This window comes from Alosa pseudoharengus, unplaced genomic scaffold (genome assembly GCF_046254945.1).
Source record: "Alosa pseudoharengus isolate Yale_2024_CS ecotype anadromous, Long Island Sound unplaced genomic scaffold, YU_APseudo_1.1 YU_APseudo_1.1_scf_11, whole genome shotgun sequence".
NCBI classification, from domain to species: domain Eukaryota; kingdom Metazoa; phylum Chordata; class Actinopteri; order Clupeiformes; family Clupeidae; genus Alosa; species Alosa pseudoharengus.
The window spans coordinates 25,563,233-25,579,704 of record NW_027468576.1 but is presented as its reverse complement, the minus strand read 5'-3'; the positions used below and the strand labels follow the sequence as shown (position 1 = coordinate 25,579,704).

At 42.1% G+C, this 16,472-nt stretch overlaps 1 protein-coding gene across 4 annotated transcripts; it reads right to left on the bottom strand.

Moving 5' to 3' along the window:
* Positions 1–262: 262 nt before the first annotated feature.
* On the bottom strand, positions 263–12,979 carry nexn (nexilin (F actin binding protein)). 4 transcript variants are annotated; one of them, XM_076278577.1, is made up of 15 exons: positions 12,830–12,979; positions 9,737–10,412; positions 9,290–9,481; positions 8,683–8,764; positions 8,406–8,554; positions 6,838–7,056; positions 6,319–6,495; positions 5,583–5,771; positions 4,941–5,132; positions 4,363–4,413; positions 2,942–3,136; positions 2,491–2,712; positions 2,068–2,256; positions 1,537–1,900; positions 263–1,300 (listed from the first exon to the last, which is right to left on the bottom strand). In XM_076278577.1, exons 2-15 carry the CDS (start codon positions 10,352–10,354, stop codon positions 1,287–1,289), a joined length of 2,853 nt encoding a protein of 950 aa, XP_076134692.1. In that variant the 5' UTR covers positions 10,355–10,412; positions 12,830–12,979; the 3' UTR covers positions 263–1,286. The 4 variants fall into 4 exon arrangements, with proteins under 4 accessions (XP_076134692.1, XP_076134693.1, XP_076134694.1 ...); XM_076278578.1 differs by having other exon boundaries at positions 6,838–7,038; XM_076278579.1 differs by lacking the exon at positions 4,363–4,413.
* Positions 12,980–16,472: the final 3,493 nt, after the last annotated feature.

Here is a 16,472-nt window from a genome sequence, read left to right as displayed (position 1 = left end):
CACCTAGTGAAAAAGAGACGGAGTACGGGAGAGTGCCGGTCCCTATCTTTTGCTGTCTATGGCAGGTGTACTTGGTCCACAGGGGCAGTTGTAACATTCATTCAGATAAGTAAAGCCATTCTTTAACATTTCTTTATTTCATTTGTGCACTGACAGGGTCTTCACTACGGTAATGTGGCTGCAGGCTAGCCTACAAAAAACAAACAGTAGGCCTAGTAAAAGAAAAACATATTTTCAAATAGGTGTAGGTGATGGTGTGCAGCTAATTCAGACCAATATGCTGAGGCCTCCCTGGATTCCATGGGCTCACATATTTGTGTGGCCCCAGACAGATTTCTTTTTTTTATTTCTGGTCAAAAAATGGCTCTTTTGAGAGTTAAGGTTGCCAACCTCTGAGCCAAGCCTCATCTTAATAGAAGACATCATCCAACAAACCCTGATATGGACAACTTGGTGATTTATTGTAACTCATGCTTGAACCAAATTATGTTACGTTAACTATGAAAAAGACACCGGTGTCACCAGATTGCTATTTTAAGTTTTTTTCTTTATTATAATTTTCATTTATCACAAATATTCTGTCTAACCAAAGCCTTATTTGTAACTACTGTTATAGGCTAGTGCTATTACAGTGCCTTAATGTCAATTCTGCTAGAGTCAACATTCGGTACATGAAAAACTTTTGGAGATATGAAAACTTACATTCAGTCATAATGAACATAAATCAGATACTTAAATCACAAAATGTAAAAGTAAAAGATTCTAAACAGAAATTCTAATTGGTATGCAAAACTACACTTTTGATACTCATTTTGAGCTTAAAAAAGAAACATCAAATCATAAGAAGGAATATCATTTTAGATAATTTTATCTTATTTGTTACTGTTGGAAATCATCAGTATAATGAGGGTCTCGGACCAAACCCTGCAAAAGTTTCATGTAAGAGTTTTAAAAACAGTATAATTTGTGCACAGTTCATGATAGCAACCACACATGGGAGCAAAACTTGAGTTTTGGCACAGATTTCTTTCAGATTTGAGCATAATTACTTTGAGTAAGTGCAGGTTTGTGTACAGTTATATGTAAACAACATTTTTGCACTGATAGCAGTTTATGTTCTCCTTTGGAGGAATGGTAAGAGAAAGAAAGAAAGAAAATATGACATAATAATGTAATGCTGCTGCCTCCTCTCTATTGTTTGGCCCTACCATGAGAAATGAAGATCAAGATTTACAAAAAAAAAAAACAGAAAAAAACCAAGGGGAAAGTTCCACAGAAGGGGTGAATCAGTAGTCCTCCGCTAGAAAAGAAAAAGAGAAGGCTGTTATCCAAAGAAGCTTGAGGATGATTAAGATGCTGACGACCATGCTGTTGGCAATAATGATGAAGATAATAATAAACATAGATGAGGAAGAGGTGCATGCAGTCCACTCTGGGTTAGTCAGCAAATGTTGAAGGGGAGATCATGCCAGCGTGCAGTGAAGTTAGTGGGGGGAGCACTTGAAAGCAAGAGCTTAGTGGGGGGAGCACTCTTACTTTCCACTGTGAGGATGCATGTGCTGGCGGCTGTGCCTCGGCTGTTGACGGCTTTGCACATGTACTCTCCCTCGTCCTCAGGGAAGGTTTCCGGCAGGTAGAGGCAGTATGTCTCCCCGCGCTCAATGTACTGGTAGTCCTCGCTGTCCGGGAGCATTTCTCCCTCGAACCACCAGGTGACCTCGGGTTTGGGCTCGCCTGTGATCTTCACTGTGAACCGGACGGGCTCGGCGTCCACCACTGACTGGTTTTTCAGGGGCTTTTTGAACCACGGGGCCCCGGACCTGGCGTGGTCCTCTTCATCATCGTAGGCTGCTGAGCCGTTGATGATGCTTCCCTCTTCCTCTTCCTCATCGTCCTTTGTCTGCCACAAAACACATCACAAATCTTACCAGAAAAAACACATTCTTTTTTTAAAATGGAAGTATCACGCCGCCAAACACCACTCATGCATGTGGCACTGTCCATGCAACAGGTCAAAACTCAGTGTCAGTCTTAGCTCTTGCACAGTGGCATCCTCTTGCGATTTACTTTTTGGAGAGCCGCATCAATCTCCTGCTGTTCAAACTGCATCCTCTGCAACTTCTGCTCCTCAATCCTCCTCCTCTCCTCTTCCTCGCGGGCCTTGGCCATTTGCTCAAAGCGTGCACGCATGTCCACCTTCTGCTTAAATGGCGCGTCCATCTCTTTTGTAGCGTCATGTCTGTTTTCCTCTTCATCCTATGCAGACAAAACCCCTCAACTTAAATTCTGTTATGACAAATGCTTCAAAGGATACAAGGGTCCAGTTTTCATTATGGCCATAGAGCAAGGCTTGTGATAATGAATATTGAGTTTATTTAGATAGAAATAGTCTCAGGCATGGACCAGGAAAGCGGGCACTCAACTCATCTCTGAAAAAGACAGACGTTAATTCCTATTGGAGACGAGTGAGAAAGCATGCTCTTGCAGTACCTCCTGGAATCGTTCCGCTTCCCTCTCTTTGATTTCAAGGTCAATGGCTTTCCTTCTCGCTCTCTCCTCCTCAATTTTCTTCTGGATCTCCTCGTCAGTCAGCTGCTTGATCTTCTCAAACTTGGACTTCAGGTTCTTGGCTTGAATGGAACCAGTTCGCTTCAGCTTTGTGAGCTCTGCATACTCAGCACTCACCGTCTCCGAGCTTTCGTTCACCTCATCCTTCAAGAAATCCAATAAGTCATTAAGAATGGTTAAAGTACTATCTACCCCATGTATGTCATTTTATAAAATGCTATAATAACATAAAATTACGACTTCTAAAACCATTAATTACTGTCCATTGTCACCATCAATGTTCCTCGTTGAGCACTACAGTAAGAATACTAAACTAAAAGTGTGGAAATAGTTGTTATATCTGAATGTTAGGGCACTGTCAGAGCTAACAGACCTCCTCCATCTCTTGTCGGAGCTGTTCAAACTCCTTCTTCTCCATCTCCCTTTTCTTCCGCCTCTCCTCCTCCTTGCGTTTCCTCCCGGCCTCCTCTTTCATCTTCAGCATCTCCTCGAAGTTGATCTCCAGTTTCCCAGGGTGCAGGGCTTCCTGAGATGTTGTCTTCACCAGACCCTCCTCATCGTCCTCTACCTGTTGAGACAAACAGCCAGCCACTGCATAACCCCATAGTCTTGGCTACAGATCTACACTACAGATCTTATAGCTATGCATTATGTATTAGTCTGAAAGTCTGGTGATTTCTGCATGTAATGAATATGGCTGGTGATGGCGTAGCAAGCTTGGCTCTAAGCGCAACAAGACATACATATACAACATCTATACATTTGACAGTATATTCATACATGCATGTAGCCTGGAAGCCAGCCCGAATTTAACCCGGCCACAAAATTTGAGGTCGGGAAATTCGGTCTGGACCTGAGAAGCCTCTTTGCCAGTATGAAAACTGGGCGACCAATCAAATCGTCTGGGCGGGCTTTATACGATGATGGATATATGATTTTGTTTGCAAAAAAGGCTGTCGCTAGAAGGGGTGTAAAGGTACACATATTCATAGCAAACCATTTAGGTAGCCTACAGCAAGCTAGGTTCAGTACATGTATAGGCCTACTGAATGTACCAAATGTGGTCTTCAACAGTAGTCTTTTTTGCTTGCGGACCATGTTTCTAATTCAAGTTCCCACACAAACAATAATTAGTGGACCATATGTCAGTTTAGTCAGTTAAGATCAAAAAACATTTGACAACTTTTAGTTTTATTTAACAAAAACTATTTGACTAATACCACTGTGCATCAAAAATAATGTCAGTGAATTTTAGGCTAGCAGTACCTACAGGCTTACTGTACCATTTTTTTTATTTTTTACCAAACTGTGATTTAAAAACCGAAGTAGGCTACACACTGAATCGTGATTTTTGTGTACCGTTACAACCCTAGTCGCTTGAGAAGCTACGTTAAGATGTTGCTATCACATCTGTTGTGCAATATATTGACAGCGCAATAACTTTAAAAAACGAACAGAAAACAGTGATTAAGGCATTTCCCAAGAGGAAGGATGTTTTGGCTGTTCTCCCTACAGGATGCACGGTATAGGCTATATTCCCCGCTTGAAACGCCACATAATCACGTCCCAATGGTGTAGTATCAGACTCAAATTCTAAATAGAATTGAGTCTGGCTACGTCAGGCTAACATGCATGCACTCTTTGGAGCTTTGGATAACAAAACAAGGGACTCTCTTGAAGATGTCTTACAACTGGCCAAGGTTTTGTAAGAACATCCTACTCTGAGTTCAAGAGTATAGCCTTAATGACATAGGAACAGCAGTCAATTCGAATGTGAAATGGAAAGTGTCTTACTTCTCCATCTCCATATGAAGTCATTGACCTTTCCTGATCCCCTCCTGGGCTCTTAAAAACATAATTTGCAGAACAGAGAAGCGTTGAACGTATACCATTTGAGCACATTAGAGTTAAAATAAAAAAAACTCTGGCTTGTTGTGTTGATAGTTGAAGTCAGACTTCATTAGAACTTTATTAGGAACTGTGGAACTCAGGGTGAACAAACTGTTAGCTCAGGGGTATTGATCTGTTTTTGATCTGTGCTCAGATGATATCAGAATAATAAGCAAGACTGCATGCAATGTTTTGCAAGACACTTGCCAGTTACGTTGTTATTGAGTTAATTCAACTGTGTTAGTTTTAATTAAGCATCGCATAAATTGACACATTAAACGCAGCCTCAACTGACAGGGAAGCAAAATGAGATGGAGACATGCGCTGGTATTGCAGTCTATTTTCCTGTTTGTTAGAAATTAGTGTTGGACAGGTGGCAGGTCTGATTCATGCTGACACGTTACGGGACACACGCCAATTTTTTTTTTTTTTTTTTTGTCTTTCTTTGCTATCGTTCCCCCCCCCCCCCCCCCCCACCCTACCATGCTCTTGCGAGCCTCGGCAAAGAGCCTCTTCTCGTCCTCCAAGCGGCGCTTGGCCTCCTCCTCCTTTCTCTTCTGCTCCTCCTCCCTCCTCTGTCTCTCCAGCTCCTCGAAGCTGATGCCCAGCTTCCCCGGTTTGGCACCCTCAGCATTGATCATGGCCAGCAAGACGTCGTCGTCCTCATCTAGGAGCTATGAAAAAAAAGACAGTCAGTCAGAAATGTGCGGTAATACTCAAAAAACTTAACAGGCACTACACTGCATATGTTATTAAAGTCATTAAAAATACTGTAAGCTATTCTGGATGACATCACATTTGTTGATACCAGAGAGTGATCTCACCCCTCCCCTCCCCAAACTCCCCTTCCCCAAGACTCCCGTCGACGCCTTTCGATGATTGACTGAACAGTTTTGTTACGATGCTGTGGCTGTGTATGACCGTTTTTTTTTTTGTACACAGATTGGACAGCTAGCAGATTCTGAGGGGATATTTGCTAAATGTGACGAATAGTGTTACGGGTTAGAAATGTCTTAAAAATCGCGTACAGTACCTTTGTAGTGACATAGCTATGATACACAGTGTAGTATATAAAAAATAAGTCAGTACAAAACAATATCTTTGAAGGATAATGCAATACAGACCATGCTCTTCCTGGCCTCGGCGAAAGCTCTCCTCTCCTCCTCCATCCGTCTCTTGGCCTCCTTCTCCGCCCGCTTGCGTTCCTCCTCCACTCTTTGCCTCTCCAGCTCCTCAAAGCTCAGCCTCAGCTTGCCTGGCCTGAACTCCTCCTTGTCTCCGTGGTCATCTTGCATGCTTTCCTCATCATCCCCCTGAACAAAACAACAATGTAACTATAACAAGGAATTATATAAAATACATGCAAGATATCATATATCATATTAATTGTATGTGACAAGTTAGAAAAAACATTGCATTGAGTTCTTGTGCCAGTTCTTTTGGCATGTAGTTTTATATCAATCCATCATGTCCAGCCGTCTGTTAATTTCTAGGGCTGCACAATTAATCCATTTATTTTTTATTGAAAACACAATTTGGACCAGTGCAATTTCCTAATCGCAATGGCAGAAATTAATTGTGCCGTTCATAACTCTGTTCCTATGGTTAATCTTGTCTCATCTATTTTAATATTCATGTCATCCTCCTTGTGTGACACACAGTGAAGCTCAGTTAACAGAAGAACTGTGCTTACATGCTCACCTTTCAGAAGTGGCCCAACTTAAAGCGAAATTTAAAATAATTAACTGAATCTTGCCTCAAAAATTATATCGCAAATAAAATCACAATTGGAATATCTGTCAGAAAAAATTTGATATTTTCCCCACATTGTACAGCCCTTATTGTTTCTGTGTTCATTACCATTTGGGACTTGGCCTCCTCAAAGGCTTTCTTCTCCTCCAGCAGGCGCCGCTTGGCCTCCTCCTCAGCCTGCCTCCTCTGCTGCTCCTGCCGCTCCTTCTCCAGCTCCTCAAACGTCATCTTCAGCTTGCCAGGACACACCTGCTCCCTCTCTCTGGGCTGCATATCCTCCTCATTCTGTGGGAGAGAGAGAACAGAATTATGGAGACACGGTCGAACATTAGCTGCACTCTTGGGTATGACAAAAAGTGGAAGCTAATTTTTGCAGCAGACGCAACGGGAACGGATCGTTTCAGTTACATGCCTTGTGTAGCTTAGCCCTGAGAGAACAGACACCCAAACAAAGGTGCTTGTTAGGATACTATATATCGTAAACTAATGAATAGTAGCCTATTTATCGGCTGACAGCAGAAATGTTACTTTCTGATACAATACTCTGAAACGTCTGTAAAATGTTGATTATCTTCTCCCTAACACATTGTAGGGAAGAAAAGGCTTTTATGGGATCTGTTTGTGCACCTGTGGGGCCATGGAGCGGCGCTTAACTTCGCGGAAGGAGCGCCTGTTCTCGTCATATCTCTTCTTCTTCTCCTCCTCGGCCTTCTTCTTCTCCTCCTCCTCACGGCTCTTCTCCATGTCCTCGAAGTTCATCTTAATCTTACCTGGAGGTTTGAATGGCTTGGCTGGGACCACTCGCACCAGGATGGTATCGTCTCCTTCCTGTAAAGTAGAGTGTGTCTTATGACAGCCACAGCATTGTGTCATTCTAGGAGGAATTGCGAAGCGTTCTTTCTCCTCTCTCATTCTCTCCTCTTCAAACAGACACAGACACACACACACACACACACACACACACACTCTCACTCACTCACTCACTCACACACACACACACACACACACACACACACACACTCATCACCAAATCTACAAGCTCACTATAACAGTAGACAGACACACAATCACAACAACAACAACAACAACAGTATACACTACGGTTTCTCTGTTACACACACACACACACACACACACACACACACACACACAAACGCATTTCTAGATAAGATCACTCAGTATCTAAGGAGGACATTCCTTTGGCCTCTCTGGCCACCATTTGCACTGGGTCAGTGTGAGATAGGGAGTTCTAATTCTGTCCGAAAGTGCGGAGGGACTGTGGCCAGTTTCGCCAGACTGCAGTGTGGGAAACACTTTCCAGTCTCTCACGTAGACGTTGGACACGCTTGCCAACTTCCTCTGTTTTGGCTCTGGCTCTTTAATGTGTGTCAGTGGCCAGAGTTAACACCTTACAAAATCTACTGCACCCCGCATGTCCTCCTGTGCAAATAAAATTACAAGATTAAATGCATTGTTGATGGGGATTGAGTGCATTTAACCCCAGGGCTCCAGTGATCTATATTAATAGATGATGGTTTCCTGTTCACTAATGGCACATTCAGCGTCATGTTTCTTTTTTGGACTGTGACTGTAGAGATGGAGATAGTGGGAGGCTTTGCTGAGGTGAATGAGCTGAATACTGAACAGGCCAAATAGACGCCAGATCTAACTTACTCTGCCTTCTGACCTATTGTACTGGTGTTAGAGTATCGTATTCAGCATACTGTATATGATCTGAAATGTAGAAAAAGTCAACTAACAATTTTAGGGATCCAGAATACATCCCTACCCAAACTGATTCATGGGAGATCTAAGTGCCTAGATCAGTGACGCCACACACTTGTCTTCTGCCATTCTACTCCAGTGCAGGATTTAGGCTCAGCCTACACATACGGTAGAGCTTTCAACTGTTACTTAAAATAACTCATCAGGGTGTTTGCTGCGGATTACCTGAATCATTACTGATTCATGGAACAAGATTCACCCCACGGGGGGCAGATCATTGACCTTTGCATGCTGAATCTGTACTGCCACTGCCCTTCACTACCACACACACACACACACACACACACACACACACACACACACACACACACACACACACACACACACAGAGAAAGAGAGACAAACATACACACACAGACAAACAAACACACACACGCACACATACTGCCCTTCAACTTTTGCCATCTTACCTCCTCGGCCTTCTTGGCCAGCTCTTTCTGGATCTTTGCCTTTTCCAGGGTTTCCTGTGCAACGCGTTTCTTCCTCTCCTCCTCTGTCCTCTTCCTCTCCTCCTCTTGCCTCTGTTTCTCCATCTCAGCAAACTTTCCCTTCACGCTGCCTGCAGAAGCACATGGCCACCCTCCTGTAAGTCGCTTTTGACTTTTTTTTTGAAGAGGCTGCTACGTTTTACTGCCCTGTCCAGAACTCCTACTCCACTCTAGGTCAAATCTCCGGGGTCAACCCTACCTGTGATCTTGGGAACGTACGATTTCTCCGTTTTTGCCGGCTTCACGTCCTCCTCATCGCTGGACGCCAAGAGCTCTTTTATCTGCAACAGATCAGATGGTGAGAGCGCCGAGAGGTTACGGTTTATCTGGGATCATCTGCCTTTGCACAGTTGCTAGCTCAGGAGCCATGCTGGTACCAGCAAGCCCGACCGCCTAATCCCCATAAGGGAGGCATCACATGACCTTGAAGGAAACTGCTGATTGGGTATATCTCCTGTGACATGGTAAGGGATCAACAGGCATGCAGACAGGCAAGACAAGACAGAGTGGACATCCGGTTGATGAGCGGCAATCATTATGCAAAAGACAACAATTATATGACAACTGTACTCTTAATAAAGAAGTAAAGTCTTACTAAATCATCAATTTTAGGTATGAATCCATCATACATAAATAATCATATCATAGCCTATATCAATATAAATGTAAATATATGTATAAATATACAAAATGAATAGATCAATTGCCACTTTCAATGTACAGAAATCAAACAGGGGTATGAATAGCCATGTCTGCTAAGACAACGTCAGTCAGGCTGGCCAATGTGAGGTGATGTGAATGCTGACCTCCTGTTTGCGGCGGTTCCACTCTCTCTCCTTGATGTACTGCTCCTTCCTCTTAGCCTGCTCATCCTGGTTCCTTGCCCGGCTGCGCTCCTCCCTGGCCTTCTGCATGGCCTCAAACTTGTTCTTTACGTCTCCTTTTCCAATCTTTGGCACGTAGCTCCTCTGCACTGGCTTAGCGGCTTTGAAGAGTTTCTTTAATGTGAGTGTGTGCGTGTGTGTGTGTGTGAGAGAGAGAGAGAGGGAGAGAGAGAGAGAGAGAGAGATAGAGTCACTTACATGGAAGAGACACAGAGATTAGATAAATGCAACTGAGAAAAACACTAGAAGAATCATAACCACGCATAAGATGACTATTCTGATATTTGACTATTTGACTTCTGGATATGGATCTGGATGTTCATATTTTGAGCTTTGTAACTCACTGACACAAGGCATGTGGTGCCGTACCTCTTGTTTTACCTGCACCTCATTTACATCATCATCTTCCTCACATACGACATCGGCAATGTTCTTTATGTCTGTCATGCTGGCGTCCCTCTGAGCTCTCCCTTCCCCTCTGGCTCCTTTCCTGCTCCTGGTCCGTTTGGTTTCAGTCTTAGCGTCTGCTTGACTGTCAGTTTTCTTTTTGTCCTCATCCATGCTCTCAACTCCATTCATAGTTTGTGTCTCAGGCTCCTTGGCATCACCATTCATACTGGCCACATTGTTTACCTTTTCAGTATCAGCACTGCTTTGTACATCCTTCATGTTAACATCCTCACTCACACTCTCTGCATCCATCTTTACATCCTGCATAGCCTGTGCATCCTCACTTTTGACTGTGTCAGCCTTTTCCTCTTCCATTGCACTCTTATCCTCCTTGGCCTCATCTGCTGTCGTTGCGTTGTCATTTGAGCTTTGGACCCCCTCTGTGATTTTTTCTTCTTCTTCTTCCTCTTCCTCAGTGTGAACCTCCTCTTCCTCAGTGTGAACCTCCTCTTCCTCAGTGTGAACCTCCTCTGTGTCATTCATGCTATCAACAGTCTCCATGGTTTCCAGGTTGCTCATGCTCGCCACTTCAGCCATGGTTGCTCTCCTTCACACTCAGTGACGCAGCCCACTTTCAAATTCCTTGTACTGGAGGCTGTTTGGACAGAACGTATAGATGCACATGAGTCTGCATGTCAAAGTAATGTTTAATAATATTCAAATCTCCAAGCCTTAAAAAGAATATAACTTTGGATTCAAGAGGGGAGGATATTGTATATGTATACCCCAGCTCAGAAGAAAAAAAGACATTGAATTTCATTACATCAAGTTTAAGTCATGTTACCCGGTTTCTAAACTAAAACATTTTTGTCACATACAGCAAACATCTCATCACGATCCGCTAGCTGCCTGTCCCCTGAAAACACTGTAAAAAAACGAGGTCTTTGTGGACAGCCCAGGCTTTAAAAACGGCAACAAAAACAGCCTGGTCCAGCCTGGACCATGAAACATAGCAAACTGTTCCAGCCAATCACTGACGAGATGTGCGTTCACGCCAGCTTCAATTGCACGGGAGGGAGGGGCGAGCTAGCTCTCTGTTTTGCTTGAAACATCAACAAAAGTGACATTACCCTACCGTACTCAGAGAACCTTTAACCCTGAAAATAAAATGTATGCTAAGAACTATATCCTTCATCAAAAACCTCAACAACAAAACTTCAAAATCATTTAACCGTTTTTTGAATAGTGAAATCTTTTAATCTAAATATATAGGCTAGTCCTTAATTTGTTAATTTTACCCTGTTGTTGTGTCTTTGAAACAAGATGGCGGCCTCTTGGCCTACTCTGTGGGAGCCATTGCTGAGAGAGATTGAGGCGGCTGCCCTAGTATGCTGAGCCACTACAATGTCCAGACCCTAATTATAACCCACTTCTGTGTTTCAGGACATGTGACCTGGGCTATTTTGGATCAGAGATACGTGGCGGGACAGAGAGGGGGTCAGCACCACATGTCGGTCAACAGACTCCTCACAAAAGTGCCAGGAGATTCTTGCTGCCAGGGCTAACGGTCTGCAGTGCCAGTCTCAGAGTTGTAAAGACATATTTACTCTACTGTTTGGTTACTGTACTGCTTTATTTCTCATAGGGACCACCTTTACAGTGAAACTCCCAAATTAATTGAATTGTGCAGCTGTAGTAGTATTGGGGGATGTCAAAATGCTTGGTTGCTGGGTTTGAGCTATAAACCTTTTCGCCCCTGATGAACTTAACGTCATTGAGCTGTATCATGTTCCCAACACTTGCTGTGCTTAAAGTACTTTCTTCTAGCTAAACCCAAGGGCATAGCATAAAAGGAGACAGCGCTACTTTATAAATATGGTGTCATTAACAGTTGCGTAGTAACAACTTACTGCTTCAATCCCATTGTTGAATTAGTTAATTCTTATCACCTGATTTACAATGATTATTTTTTTTCCTAACCTGGAATGCTTACACATGGCACCAACAATAGATGATTCACACAATGCCATTTGTATTGCATGGCATGGCACCACCTCTAGGACCAGGAGACAGTCACTGATCTATTTCTGTTGACACTGATAATACTCTAGGAATGAACAAAAGACAGTTGAGATTACCCCCCTTTTACTGTTTTGGTGGTCTTGTTCTAGAAGGTTCCAGAACATCTTGCAAAACCACTACAAATGCTGAAACTAATGGAAGTTGGATCGCTGCCTCACTGCCATTTCATTGCCTAAATGACTTGCACTGTTTCAGATACCTGAAACAAAAGACAAAGTAGCCCAAATCCAAAAGGCCTAATTTGCACTGCTGAATTTGAATGTAATTTTTTTTATTTAGTGTTAAATATGTCTTTGTGTTGATCTATTTCACATTAACATATCACAATCATTTTAACAACAAACTATATCACTGTCGCAAATGTACACAAATGTGTTCATCAGAACAATATGGCATAAAAGCACAAATCAGTGTTTGGCCTACATTAGCCTAACTGCCATATGAATCATGGATAACCTACACCTAATATAGGCCCGGTCAAAATACTACCTATTTATGGCAAACATTATTCACCTGACATGAATATGGAGGAGATTTACAAGAAATTATAGTTATATACTTTCTTAAACTATTCAGATGACTACAATCAATAAATAAAAGAAATGAACAAAGTTTCTCAGAAATATGTTCTTGGAATGGGACATCTGATTTTTGTCCAATACATAACAAAACCTCTTCTAGTTACCTGAGAATGCTGTTAAAAGGAAGAATACTAAAGCCCCAATGTTGCCAAAAGTAATTTAGGCTACATGGCAAAGCCTACACATAGGCTATTGCCTGCCCTGCCCATTTTACTGTGATTAATTAGTAGCCTATTTAATTCGATCACTTGTCATTTTTGCATTTATTAATAGACCTAGTTGTTATTTACTTAAGCCAAGTAGGCCTTCACTGTTCCTTGATGTGGAAATTAACGGTAACAGGTGAAGCAGGTGCATTTTTATCATGATACATTGTCACACGAAAAAAAAACATTTGAAATTAAATTACCTCCTTCAGAGTAATATTCCACTTCTTTCTGTCATAGAAATCTCAGGTTGTATTGACGGAGAAAATGCCAACCACAAATCAAAATTCCCAAATGTGTGGAGACGGTCGTGTCCGGCTCCCTCTACGGGGACGCAAAGTCGAATGGGTGAAGTTACGTAGCGGTAGGCAGTATCCATAAATGTGCTGTTCCTCTCGCCGGTTACCGCATTCCAGGCGGGCCTTCGATAGCCTCAGCTGTTCCAGCACATACGCATGGTCTTTCCGACTCCTTCTTTTAGCGTCTTTAATAGACATGATTCAAACTGACATGTTGCAGTTTCGCAAGTTGCTTTATAATTTCCTAAGTAAACTAAAACGACATGGGTGCAACAAGGACACAGATATCTCTTTGGATATTGTTATTTCAATATAGCATAGCCTACATTTGGGTTATTCTTAATTGATGCAATCAAGGAAAGGACAGAATGAAACAGTAGGTGTTGTATTTAATATTTGATATATAAATACATAAAATAAAACCGCATGTGACGGACCATGCTTTTCAAAATATACAAGCATCCACAAACAACTCAAGGAGCCATTGGCGGGGCCATAGGCCTATCAACAGCCGGGATATGTTTGTCCCTTCTTAACAGGCAGTGGCCCAGATATTTTTCACACGGGCCTGTGTGGAGAGACTGATAACCTAAAATATCACTGAATGGGTAGTATAAGGAATAATTCAGAGTGCATGGCCTCACATGCCTGCAAATGGCATCGTTATTGTCATAGTCTTCCTACAGTCTTCCGGTCAAATAATCTACTTACTAAGTGCAGCTGTTCTCCAGTGGTTTGTAAATTCTAATCTTTAACATTAGAATATCTTTGTGTGGTCAGTAAACCTGTTTTCAAGTGTTGTCCTTCCACTATGTAGCCTACAGTAATGTCCTTTAGTAAGTAGCCTAATACTCTCAGGCTTTCCCCAGGGTGTATGAATGGAACATTGTTGTTCATAACATTTTTCCAGCCCTGATGTGACCACTGTCACTCCTCTCAGCTGGTGATGACCAGGGGTAGGCCTACAGTACATTTCACAAAAGCTAGTTGCTAACTCACAATGTAATTATGTAGTTGTGATGCTATGTTTCCGATAGTTACAACTGTCATGCTGAGCTGCAGTTGTCTGACAATATTGTGTATCTAAATGTCTTAGGTCTTGACTCCTGACTGCCAGTAATAAACATGTGTGAACAAAACCTATCTCTTATTAAACTGTAAGAACAAGGAGTTTTACAGTACACACAACTTAGCATTGGTAAATGAATGCATCTCTTTAAACAGGCTTCAGACACCCCAGCACACATGCCAGTGCCCTGGCACAGTGTAACATGAGACCCAGCATGCACCTCTTTCAACTGGGCCACTAGGAAACTGATGCTGTCATTGGACAAGATGGGGAGTAGTGACACTTATACAGTATATGGCAGATATCAAAGCTTTATAACATAGCCCAAAGAACACTTGTGAGATAGAAACATATTTACGGTTTTGGATTTGACATGGATTTGTTTTGGTCTTTCACCAGTCACCACTGATCCCCAGATATGACCATTTTCATTGACCTGGGATAAGAACGGCAAAGACTGGACACATTCCACTGAAAATATCATTCTGTGAATATTCTACATTGCATGACCAAGTCTCCTTGCATGGGTCAACATTGGGTCTTTAGTTCCCTGAATTCCCAAGGCCAGAGTGGACTGTCCTGCCCTCGGGTGGTGTGTCTATGCTTCTGTGTGTCTGTGTATGTGGGGAGGGGCAGGGGGATACTGGGGTGGCTTCCAGATCTGCGGCCACAATAACGGAGCTCTCCTGAAATAGCCCCCCCACCTGTGTCCTCTGCTCAACGCCAAGGAGACAGCTCGCCCAAGTGGGGACCTTCCTGGGCCTCAGCTGCCACCGACGGGCCCTCACACCTCTTCAGCCAGCCACCAAGTGTCAGCGCTCATCAGCCTGTCTCTGCCCTGCTCGCTGGGGGAGGGACCCTGGCTGCCCCATCCTCATCCCCCAGGCTCACATGCAAATACCTCCCCATCCACAAATAATAATAATCCTGACAATCATGCACTGTATGTACTTTACATCTAATATACATCCTTTTTGGTTAGAAATTACAGTGCGACACCCAGTGGAAATGTCACTTTGTTTTCTGAGAGCGGATGACTAATTACTTTGTCGGGAAAACATGTCCACAGACAGGCCTGATATGTAAAGTCATAATAACAATGCACTGTACATTCAGGGCATGTCCTTTCCAGTTAATAGTTGCAGTGCATCTGCATCACACAGTGGAAATGTCTCTTTTTTTCCTGTGTCACAGAGACACCCTGGCCCACTGAACTGGGCTGTCATCCCAACAATCAATATCACTTCCCACATCTGAGGAGAGACATCAACACTGCAAAAACTGCTTATCTAACAAAATCTAACCAAGTGTTATTAATCTTATATCAAGATAAAAAAAACTAGTTGGTATTGTTTTCAGTATAAAGAGACTTACCAAGCGCTTTCTTGTGAAATCATTTGACTTAATTAAAAAAAAAATGACTTATTTTAAGACATCTCATCTTGAAAACAAGCAAATTTGTCTGCCAGTGCGTTAAGCAAATTTGTCCTAAAAACAAGCAAATTTGTCTGCCAGTGCCTTTAGCAAATTTGTCTTGACTCCTTAAAATAAGTTAAAGTCTTCTTAAATTAAGTCAAAATTATCTTTAGAGAGGGCGCTAGGTAAGTCTTTCATTACTAAAAACAATACCAAATAGATTTTTTAATCTTAATATAAGATCAATAACACTTGGTTAGAATTCATTTTTTGCAGTGAACACGTGAAAAAGTAATAACCGGCCCACAATACAGCCAGTAATAGAGAACAGTAGAATGAAAGAAATGCTGAGACTAATTGAAGATACTGACAAATGTCAAGCACATCTCCTCAAAATGGGGATATTGTCTACATAATGCAATAATACCAGTATGTATTATTTGCTACAATATGAGTTACCCAATGCTTGCAATGCAAGCATTTGAGTTATGGTTTGTATATGTGTATTTGTTTTGTCATTATGCTATTAATTGAATTGACATTATTGTTTATTATTGATATTCTCATTAATGTAGTCTTCCCAATATTTTAAATTGTTCACTGTTAAATGTAACTATTGTATTGTTTTTATTTGCATGTCGCTTTGGACAAAAGCGTCTGCCAAATCCCATAACCGATAAAGTGTGTGTTATGTCATGTACTACAATAGAATCTGCTACAATCGAAGTCAAAGGAAGAGCCTCAATACAAGAAAAGAAAAGCTACATGCAAATGAATGATCATATTGGGGCTACATGGTGTGTGGTTCATTACATAAAAGATAAAGGTAAAGAATGGTTCATAGGACCAATGAGAGTTCATGTTAATTCATGAGATATTATACAAGCAAGTTGCTAGTGAATTTTCGTTTCAAAACATGCTTAATGGCCAATACAGGATGCCAGTGGTAGTCAAGCCAATGACGACACATTTATGAGAAAAAGAAGTCCAGATGTTTTGCATTTCACCAGGCCAATGCAACCAATAAGAATACCACTGAGGATTGAGACAGTCTAGCTTAAT